Source organism: Salmo trutta, chromosome 12, assembly GCF_901001165.1.
Source record: "Salmo trutta chromosome 12, fSalTru1.1, whole genome shotgun sequence".
Taxonomy (NCBI): Eukaryota; Metazoa; Chordata; class Actinopteri; order Salmoniformes; family Salmonidae; genus Salmo; species Salmo trutta.
The window spans coordinates 31,202,270-31,213,575 of NC_042968.1; the positions used below are offsets into that span (position 1 = coordinate 31,202,270).

An 11,306-nucleotide genomic window follows, 5' to 3' on the forward strand; every position below is an offset into this window, starting at 1 on the left:
TTCACTGGAACTAAGGGGCCTAGCCCAAACAATGAAAAACAGCCCCAAACCATTGTTCCTCCTCCACCAAACTTTACAGTTGGCACTATACATTGGGGCAGGTAGCATTCTCCTGGCATCCGCCAAACCCAGATTAGTCCGTCGGACTGCCAGATGCTCCAGAGTCCAATGGTGGCGAGCGTTACACCACTCCAGCCGACGCTTGGCATTGCGCATTGTGACCTTAGGCTTGTGTGCGGCTGCTCGGCCATGCAAACCCATTTCGTGAAGGTCCCGACGAACAGGTATTGTGCTGACGTTGCTTCCAAAGGCAGTTTGGAACTCGGTAGTGAGTGTTGTTTCAGCACTCGGCAGTCCTGTTCTGTGAGCTTGTGTGGCCTACCACTTCACGGCTGAGCTGTTGTTGCTCCTAGACGTTTCCACTACACAATAACAGCACTTACAGTTGAATGGGGCAGCTCTAACAGGGAATAAATTTGACGACCTGACTTGTTGGAAAGGTGGCATCCTATGACGGTGCCACGTTGAAAGTCACTGAGCTCTTCAGTAAGACCATGTTTGTCTATGGAGATTGTATGGCGGTGTGCTTGATTGTATACATGTGGCTGAAATAGCCAAATCCACTTGAATAGGTGTCCACATACTTTTGTATATAAAGTGTAGTTAGGAAGCCACCCTTTGTCATTTTGCTGTGGTAGGATTTATTGTCGCGCTGAATGTATTGTTGAGTGGATCTATGACAAATTTTCCTCTGTGAGCAATACATGGTTGACAAAATTACTCAAAATTATTAATAGTGAGCACTGAGTAACGAATAAAACATCCCTAATCTTATTATAGGCCTTGTGAGAGCTGGTGGCTTGGATTCGTGTTGTCGTTATTGACCGATTCACTGTATTCACTTTCAAAGACAATCAAAGCGCTGACTACTATGCACAGTTCAAACAAAGAAAATCTCAAATTTGAATTGTCAAAGTGCTACGATATTGTCACTCTTTTTATCTGCCTATGCGGCTTTCTCGTGCTATTAGAGTTCCCAGGCAACCCTCCAAATCAGAGTATAAGTGGGAAACTCAGAGAAAATTGTCTCGAGTTTACGGCGTTAGTGCTGCGTTGATGTGCTCTTCCGGGTTTTATATTTCGTAGTTGTGAAATACGACTTTTATTCGTTTTATTCATGTGCTTTTTGGTCTGAACAGTTCTGTGACGTTTCACCACTGACCTTTTGCCTTGCCAACCAAAAGATGACAACTCCAATATTGGTAAAAATGTAGCTACTTTGACCATATTGTCAATGTTCAACAATTTAAACAAGCCAACTAACTTTATTATAAACAACGTTAGCTAGTTTGTCAGGCCAGCTAAAATGTGCTAATCATTTTGGTTGAAGAACTGTTCAGACCAAAAAGCACATGAAGAAAACGAAGTCGTATTTCAGAACTACGAAATCTAAAACCCAGAGGAGCACATCAACGCAGCATTCATGTGTATCTGAACACGTCAAGCACCCAGAACAAAATGTTCACATACAAAATACACGTGCCACGTGCAGACGTGAACGCGCATCCAATCCACCAATCAAATCAGAGCAGTGGCCGTCCCGCTACAATGTATCCATCCTGGCCTGTACTGAGGTACACTTACACAGAGTTATAATGTTCATTTGAACCATGTTTAGTGTATGGTATTTGTTGTCATCTTGACACATTGTCAAACTGTAACCAAAAAGTGTGTAGATCACGGTTGCTATCGCAGCAGGTTCACTCGAGGGCTGGTACAGGAAAGTGGTCTAGCTGTTGTTGGGACACGTGACTGAGAAAAGACTGCGCTGATCTGTTTTGACACGGGGACATTGCTAGAGAGAGGGGAAGAGAGCACACAAAACGAGTTTATGGATAAGAAAGAGCACACAATATAATTTTGTTGCGAACGGTATGCGCCTGTACTGTGTTATTGAGTTGGACGAAGTTCGCTAGCCAGCGAACCGTTGTTTTGGAAGAAGGATAAAAGCTCGCTAGCCACTGCGACAAGTTGGGAAATAAATGGTCAGCTTGTTTTCTGACTAACTTTTGATATGAGAGAAAGCTAGTCAACAATAACTAGGTAACTGACACAGGACGTGGCTACTTTACCTCACTATGTTTCAAGACGACAAGTGGAACCGATGCTTCTGGACAACACGGCGTTTAGCTAACGTTGGCTGTTTTTCCAGAATGATCGGGTGAAATAGGTCTGTCCTTTACTCGAGCCCATTGTTATCGGAGGTGGATCACTAGCTACCTGCGCGTTGGTGTGTTTTGTTTGAGAAGGTCGTCATCAGATCAGATGCCTGTGTGTTGTTTGTTTGGTCAGCTAGCTAAAGCCACGTTAGCTAAGCCAAATAGGTGAGGTTACAGGAGCACAGCAAGCTGAAAGAGAGAGAGATGCTTCGTGACGGGACTACTGTCGTGGTTTTGGTGGTGGAATTTGAGACGTTTATTTTTGGGGGGTGGACAGCCAGATTGTCAGCTCAATGCCTTGTTGGCTAGCTAGGCGGTTGATGAAGCAATAACTCGGAGCTAATCTAATGTTTGACGGTCAGATTTAGCTAGCTAGCTCAACTGTTCGTTGGCCAGTTAACAGTGGATCTGACTCGATGGACCTGTACAGTAGCAGTTTGGTAACAAAGCATTGCTTTGTCGGGTAAATTAGGGGGCGATTGGCAGCATACAGGCTACCCAGCTGGTATTGTTGCTTAATGCAATAAGTCAGCAATCCTTTGGAAAATTTGGATCCACACAGTCAGACACACAGCAGTATATTGCTGTCAGGGCTGTGTGGACGGGAGTCTTCAGACCGAAGACAGACAGACAGACAGACAGAGGCTGCCGAGGCTGCCAGATTCCCAGAGGGATCCAGATGACACTGGCTAACATGAAACCAGAGCGAGGTAAGCTGATCTACATGGATTTATTCCATGCCAACAGAAGCTATACTGTTCATGGTATTCGTCTGTGTGAGCCTTCACTACGGTGCCCATCATTGCAGTACTAATAGGGTCATGAGGATCATATTGACATGATCTATCGTTGGCCTGTGTGTGTTGTTGGATCAGCAGAATGTAGCCAGCCAGGCAGTCCCCCAGAAGAGGGAGAGGTATGTAACAGCTGGTTAACTCGCTTGCCTGCCTGTGTTGATAACAAAGTAAACCTGACCCAGGCAGGCCAGTGAGGCCACGGGAATTAGGACATTCTGACTGCCAAATTACACAATGGATAGGTAGGTAAACAAGATGGCTACAGATATCTGAGCAATGGTTTAATTATAACAACACAATGTCATCTTGTAATTTCTGTGAAAAGCTGTTTTTGGGGAACAAAACACAGCAGGTCACACTGACACAGTGGAACAACTCACTGCATGATAAAACAGCTGTAGCTTCTTTTGTGTGCCTGAGAGCTCTGCGTTATTCTGTCAGTCTGGTATGGGTATGCTGCAATGCTCAAAGCCCTTTGTTCGAACTGAACATCTTCACTGTGACTCTGAATCATCACTATGAACAGAGATTTCGATCTGCTCTCTGCTTTGTGTACTGTCTGTGTGTTTACATGATGTATGATTAACATGAAGTCTGCAGGGCAGCCAGCTTTGTCTGTTTTCATATCAGGTTTATTCAACCGCAGCAGCAGTGGTCTGTAATGCCAGCTCTATTAGTAATACATGGACTGTATTGTATGCCCCCTGCCTGCCTGCCAGTCTAGTCTGCCTGCTTGGACATAGTCTAGTAATGTAGTGATTGCTTCAACATGCTTGTCATTAATCCAAGGTTGGTTATGATTCTTGTAGGGGAAACAACATAACAGCAGCTAGTTAGAGCTCAGAGCAGCTAGCTGATACTCTTTGGCCTTAGCACATTACCTTCAATCAGAAGACATTCAGCTTCTGTTTGTTTTAGTTACCACCAAACATGGAGTCAATCAATAGGGCTGTCTCTATCTACTGTTCTGAGGCCTGTATTAAGACACTATGGCTGTCTGTATCTACTGTTCTGAGTTCTGTAGTAAGAAAATAGGCCTGTCTCTTCTGTACTAGCTTGGTCTCTGTCTACTGTACTGGGACCTGTTGTCACTAGTCAGACAATAGGCAGGGCCTGCAACTACTGCACAGAGGTTTGATGTGGTCACACAGCAACCACTGTCAGACAAAGGAAGCCCAATCAGAGATTGCTTTTCCTACTACACAACAAACCCCACACCATCAGTGTCCTACACCCCCATCTTACTGACACTGTACTGTAACATGTCTCTCTAGCCAATGTCCGGGTGTAAACATGTTGTCCAACATCAAAAGGCTGAGATTTCACCCCTGCACACGGACTCTGGCTTTACCTTTAAAAAGAACCCAGGGTTCATGGCTCTGACATATGGATGTGGTAAACACACACACTGTACATATAGTAAATAAATCACACACTTACTGTACTACACACTGCAGTTTTTATTTTTTTGCTTGGTCAATTGTAAACAACAACACACACTTTTACTGAGCTAAAGAGACAGATCTGTCTTTTCCTGCTGGATCTCAAGTTGGACTACATTTACATTTTAGTCATTTAGCAGATGCTCTTATCCAGAGCGACATACAGTAGTGAGTGCATACATTTTCGTACTGGTCCCCGTTGGGAATCGAACACACAACCCTGGCGTTGCAAGTGCCATGCTCTACCAACTGAGCCTTTCTTTCCCTTCCCCCTCATATAGATTCTGTTGTTGGCTCCCTGTCGGTCTATTAATAATGTCTAATTGCAATAGAAGCTGCTCTGGAGCAGTTCCCATATGACAGGCCAGCCGATGCTCCCACTGTTCTATTGTTATTATGGGACATACTGTTCCTCTGGTTGAAAATGCAGACAGACAGACTGCCCTCCCTGTACTCCATCTCTCTCCTCCGTTTGTCCTGATCCCGTTCTTCACTCCTTTCCTGTCTTATCCTCTCCTCTCCTCCTCCTCCCAGACCCCCTCTCTCCTCCTCATCTCCCTGGCGAGGAAGGTGTTTACGGAGCATTCTAGCCTCTACGCTGAACTAGTGACGAGTTAGTTTCTCCAGGCTTTACCCCCGTGGACTTACTGTCTTGATTCACACACCCACAACGTAACAGAGAGAATGTTTAGAGAACACGTTCTTATTTAACAGGGGAAGTTAGTTAAGAACAAATTCTAATTTACAATGACGGCCTACCGGGGAACAGCAGGTTAACTGTCTTGATCAGGGGCAGAACGACAGATTTTTACCTTGTCAGCTCGGGGATTCGATCTAGCAACCTTTCGGTTACTGGCTCAACGCTCTAACCACTAGGCTACCTGCTGTACTATATACAGGGAGTACCGGTACAGAGTCAATGTGTGGGGGCACCGGTTAGTCGAGGTAATTGAGGTAATATGTACATGTAGGTAGATGGTGACTATGCATAGATAATAAACTGAGAGTAGCAGCAGCGTAAAGAGGGGTCTGGGTAGCCATTTGATTAGCTGTTCAGGAGTCTTATGGCTTGGGGGTAGAAGCTGTTAATACCAATTACGTTGGTAACCAGTTTATAATAGCAATAAGGCACCTCGGGGGGTTTGTGATATATGGCCAATATACCATGGCTATGGGCTGTGTCCTAACACTCCGCGTTGCGGCGTGCATAAAAGCAGCCTTATTGTCCATATACCACACCCCCTCTGGCCTTATTGCTTAATTAGCCCATCGCCGAAGGCCCCGAACAGCCAGTAGAGCACAGAGTTGAGGGAACTCTCACCGCCAGCCAGGCCCGACAGAACAATCAGACAGTCAATCTGACTATTATGCCAACCTTCTTGCAGTGATTCACCTACAACAGGTGTTTTGTTATTCACCATACACACAGGCAGGTATAAAAGGACAGGCGTTATGTTATTTCACTAACCAGACAGAATGACAGGCAGGTATAAAAGGACAAGCGTTATGTTATTTCACTAACCAGACAGAATGACAGGCAGGTATAAAAGGACAGGCGTTATGTTATTTCACTAACCAGACAGAATGACAGGCAGGTATAAAAGGACAGGCTTTATGTTATTTCACTAACCAGACAGAATGACAGGCAGGTACAGCGACAGGTGTTTTTGTTCTCACAGAAAGGGTCAGTCACGTCTGATCACTGGGATGTAGGTCTATGTTGTGTTTTGACGTGCTGGATGTGTCACGCTGACTGTCTTTGTAGACCTCTGGGCTCCAAAACATAAAGGTGCGGTATGTAACTTGAACATAAAAGTGCTCTGACAGGTTCCTGTGTTGGCCGGTACTGTAGTTCAGTTCAAGTTCAGCGTGTGATTCGGCTCCAACCAGTCCTCCCAGTAATGCTCTTATGTAACTGGGGGTCTTATCTGGCTCACGCTGGCCTGACACACACACACACACACACACACACGTGTGTGTGCTCACACACACAAGCTTAGTGGTCAGTCGGGCTCATGCCTGACACACACACACACACACAGGCTCAGTGGTTGCTCGGGCCAGAACCAGCACGGGACGTAAGTGTGTTGACCCGAACGGTTCTGTGTTAGTGACATCATCAGCTCCTGTGTGCCGGTCAACTCCTGTGCCCCTGTGGCTCCTCCCCCATGGTTGCGCTCAGCCAACCGGCAGCCATCTCAGCAGGAACAGTAGGAACCATCTGGCCCGCTCAGTTTCCTCCTGGCAGGGGGAAGGATTAGCAGAGCGCACCACTCTCTATGCCTTCCCTGGCCCATATATGATGCTCTGTGATATGGGCTGCATGTCAAAATTCTATATTGGCTTCCTCTCCTCTCTCCTTCTGTAATATGGGCTGCATGTCAATAGTTTACATTGGCTTCCTCTCATCTTCTCTCTCCTTCCTCACTGATTGAAAAAGACCTGTGTTCAGAATCAGATCAGTGCAGATCAAGAAGAGGGGAGAAGATGAGGAAACCACTTTAGAGGAGACCACTAGAGGAAAGTAACAGACTATTGACAATTTCACACATATCCCATAGTTGGAGCTGAGTAGAGTCCCCTTGCTGGGTCAGATTCCTCTTGGCCAACAACAACACACCTCCCTCCAAAAGTCAGCCAACAGCTTTACTGTTCTAAACATGGCCGCCCACCACCATGCATGGTTGCCTTCTCCCACTCACATGTTGTTGCTATATCTGAGATGAACTCCCACATGGTTAGTCAGCTTGCTGCTTGTTCTGTTGCTTTATTTTAGTAACAAGGTCAACATAGTCCTAACCAGATGATTGGTCTGCCTGTGCTGTGCCCCTGTTTAAAGGCATCTGGAAAGAGAGCTGTCTATTGACACAATATGTAGGTTTGAATACATTGTGGAGCATAGACGACTATCAGCAGCCTCTGGCCTGTATCTAACGCTGGCCTCTACACGATAACCAGCAACAGAGGAATTGGTAAAAGCACAACTAGTTTGGCAAGTGGCCGCCAGTCTAGATACATATCAATCAAATGTTTTTATAGAGCCCTTTTTACAACAGCAGTTGTCAAAAAGTGCTTATACAGAAACCGAGCTGAATACCCCAGAGAGCAAGCAATGTAGAGGCACGGTGGCTAGGAAAAACTATCTAGAAAGGCAGGAACCTTGGAAGAAACCTAGAGGGGAACCAGGCTCTGCGGGGGTGGCCAGTCCCCTTCTGGCTGTGCCGGGTGGAGATTATAAAGGTACATGGACATTAAGGCGAGATCGTTCTTTAAGATGTTTCCAACGTTCATAGAAGACCAGCAGGGTCAAATAATAATCACAATGGTTATAGAAGGTGCAAGAGGTCAACACCTCGGGAGTTAGTTGGCTTTTCATAGCCAGATAGATCGACATGTTAGTCGTCTGACTTCTATCTATTGCAGAGAAGAACCACCCATGACCCGGCTAGGTCAGTCAGTCATACAGACATGTATTAGGCCATGGCTGGCCAGCTCCAGTTCAGTTCAGCACTTTAACAAGTCTGACTGCCACACTTTCCATGGCCTTTGGAGCGTTGTTGACGTTGCTCAATTTGTCCTCTGTGTCAGAAATGTAATCTCATGAGAGCTGTAGGTCAGAGGGGTGTGTTTGTGGGTTCAACCAAGGCCAGATAGACCCGGCTCAGCCAGCAGGAGAGACCAGCTGAGTGTGCGAAACACACACAATCTGAATTGTCTAACATGTGGGGGGGGCTGTAAACTCCTCAAAACCTAGGTTAAAAGGCAGAGCACAGACTATCAGTCTACAGAGTATAGAGTAAAGTGTAGTTGTGCTCAGAGTCCTGTTGAGGCCGTAGTAGGTACACAGCGGTGAGTACTACCCTGCTGTCCTACCCTGTGCTGTGCCGGGCACTCTGCCAGTTACGTAATCAGTATTAGTGGGACAAAGAGTGGGCTTCTGCAGAGAGAGAGCACGGGCTCTGGAGGCCTTTACACCCAGGCTGGTGAGGCCATGATCAGGTCTAGTCTGGTCAGGGTCACCTGTAATGGTAAACATCAAGGCCTTCAGAGCTGACCCCAGTCCACACAGGACCATGATTAAAAGCTTTAGCGAGGCTGAATGCTCTCGTTAGACTCATCACTAGTGGTAATGTTTTAAATTAGCAGTTGGGCTCAAGTAAAAGCTTAGTGTGTGTGTGTGTGTGTGTGTGTGTGTGTGTGTGAAAGCCCTTCTGTTGCAGCAGCTAGTAATGAGGGTTTGAGATGTGTGTGTCCGTTGGGCCTGGTGTGTTTGAGAGGTCCAGACAATAGCAGCCGGAGCAGCTGAGTTCACAGTAGCAGAAAGAGAGAACTGTACCCAACCCTCTAAGCCAATCAGAAGGCATCTGTGTGTTGCTATGTGTGCTGTGAATCTGCCCCTTTGTGTAAAGAGAGGGGGGGTAGATAAAGGGAACAAAGAGAGAGCTCTCAGGAAACTGTAAATTGAACATGTCTAAACTTCAAACTCTATTCTCTTTATTGTTCCTACATGTGATTTCAGGGCAGGCCAACATCACATAGAACAGGAAACTGCATCTTTGTATTGACAACACTTTTCTGTTTGCTTGCCGCTACAGTGTAGGCTAGTTAGTGTTTTTGTAACTTAAATCAGAGCTCCTGTAGAGTGGGCTGGACTGCTGTCTGTTTGTCACTGAGGCACAGATTAGACCTCACGGAGAACAAAGAGTCTGTAAGAACACACACACACACACACACACACACACACACACACACACACACACACACACACACACACACACACAGTGACAGACAGTCATGTCATAGATGAGTCACACACACGTGACTCATGTGCCACTGGAAACACACACACAGATGCACACACGCTCACACACAGACCCAACTCATTCCAGCACACACAGAATCCGCGTGACGAGACATTAACATGATCTGTGTGTTGCCAGGGCAACCCTTTGTCCCCATGCAAATAGATGTGCACTATGACCAGAGGAGGAGAGGAACCTCAGGGCTGTATGTGTTCGCTGGTGTGTGTTGAGGTGTGTTAGCTGCTGGTGTGTGTTGAGGTGTGTCAGCTGGTGGTGTGTGTGTTGAGGTGTGTTAGCTGCTGGTGTGTGTTGAGGTGTGTTAGCTGCTGGTGTGTGTTGAGGTGTGTCAGCTGCTGGTGTGTGTTGAGGTGTGTCAGCTGCTGGTGTGTGTTGAGGTGTGTCAGCTGCTGGTGTGTGTTGAGGTGTGTCAGCTGCTGGTGTGTGTTGAGGTGTGTTAGCTGCTGGTGTGTGCGTTTTCATTGAGTGCCGCCGCTGCTAATCGTTGTCGGCCACTCCCAAAAAATATGATTATTTATTATTTTATACATTTTTTTATGCTAAAACGTTTTCAGTGAACTTAAAAGACTAAAGATATAAAGTTTGTAGAAAATATAATGAAGTTATATATTTTTGAATGAGATCATCTTTGAGAACTATCACCAAAATAAAAATTATTTATGTCATGGCGCTCCCTAATTTTTGAGTCACTCAGATGGCATAAGCCATGGCAAAATTTGTAGAATTGCAGGAACTTACATTTAAAACAGAAGAATTTGGTCTCTTCTGCCAAGAGGAGGGCCTTTAAAGATGTTGGTAGGAGGCGCAATTGGCAACGCCCACGACGACGCCCCCATCCCCCGCTAACTTGAAAGAAAATCCTCGGGGAAACCTGTAGGTAGTGATATTTGTGTTACGGTGTTCGCATGCTTCCCAGACGAACAGTTCGGAATAGTTTGTGCATATAATATGACATTTTGTGATGGTTTTTGTTCGTTTTGGACTTTTTTTCGGTTGTTCGAGCACATTTTTTTTCTAGATGCAAGCTGAAGTTCGGAGCCGAAGTCTACGCCCCTTCGTCAGGGATTGGTCAACAGTAGGGATTCTTCAATAAAGTCTTTGTTGATTTTTCAATGAGAGATGACTCGTTTTCATTGAGAATACTGCACCAAACATTTTAGTTAGATGTAAAATTGTGCGAGAAGATGTAAAATCGTCAAAATGAATGACAGATTTCTAGATTTATTTGGAGGTATGGTTAATGCTGGTTGGTGTTAGTGGGGGGGTATGGTTAATGCTGGTTGGTGTATGTTAGTGGGGGTATGGTTAATGCTGGTTGGTGTTAGTGGGGGTATGGTTAATGCTGGTTGGTGTTAGTTGGGGTTAGTTGGGGTATGGTTAATGCTGGTTGGTGTTAGTGGGGGGGTATGGTTAATGCTGGTTGGTGTTAGTGGGGGTATGGTTAATGCTGGTTGGTGTTAGTGGGGGTATGGTTAATGCTGGTTGGTGTTAGTTGGGGTTAGTTGGGGTATGGTTAATGCTGGTTGGTGTTAGTGGGGGGGTATGGTTAATGCTGGTTGGTGTTAGTGGGGGTATGGTTAATGCTGGTTGGTGTTAGTGGGGGTATGGTTAATGCTGGTTGGTGTTAGTGGGGGTATGGTTAATGCTGGTTGGTGTGTGTTAGTGGGGGTATGGTTAATGCTGGTTGGTGTTAGTGGGGGGGTATGGTTAATGCTGGTTGGTGTTAGTGGGGGGGTATGGTTAATGCTGGTTGGTGTGTGTTAGTGGGGGTATGGTTAATGCTGGTTGGTGTTAGTGGGGGGGTATGGTTAATGCTGGTTGGTGTGTGTTAGTGGGGGGGGTATGGTTAATGCTGGTTGGTGTGTGTTAGTGGGGGTATGGTTAATGCTGGTTGGTGTGTGTTAGTGGGGGTATGGTTAATGCTGGTTGGTGTTAGTGGGGGTATGGTTAATGCTGGTTGGTGTATGTTAGTGGGGGTATGGTTAATGCTGGTTGGTGTTAGTGGGGGGGTATGGTTAATGCTGGTTG

At 45.9% G+C, this 11,306-nt stretch overlaps 1 protein-coding gene across 1 annotated transcript in view; it reads left to right on the forward strand.

Annotated features, from left to right (window-relative positions):
• Window positions 1-1,573: 1,573 nt before the first annotated feature.
• The window catches only part of LOC115203337 (protein FAM214A), a 26,664-nt gene continuing 16,931 nt past the window's right edge, over window positions 1,574-11,306 (forward strand). The window contains exon 1 of the mRNA XM_029767951.1: window positions 1,574-2,929. Coding sequence (XP_029623811.1) covers window positions 2,899-2,929 — 31 coding nt within the window. The 5' untranslated portion in view covers window positions 1,574-2,898. The remainder of the gene's footprint in view (window positions 2,930-11,306) is intronic.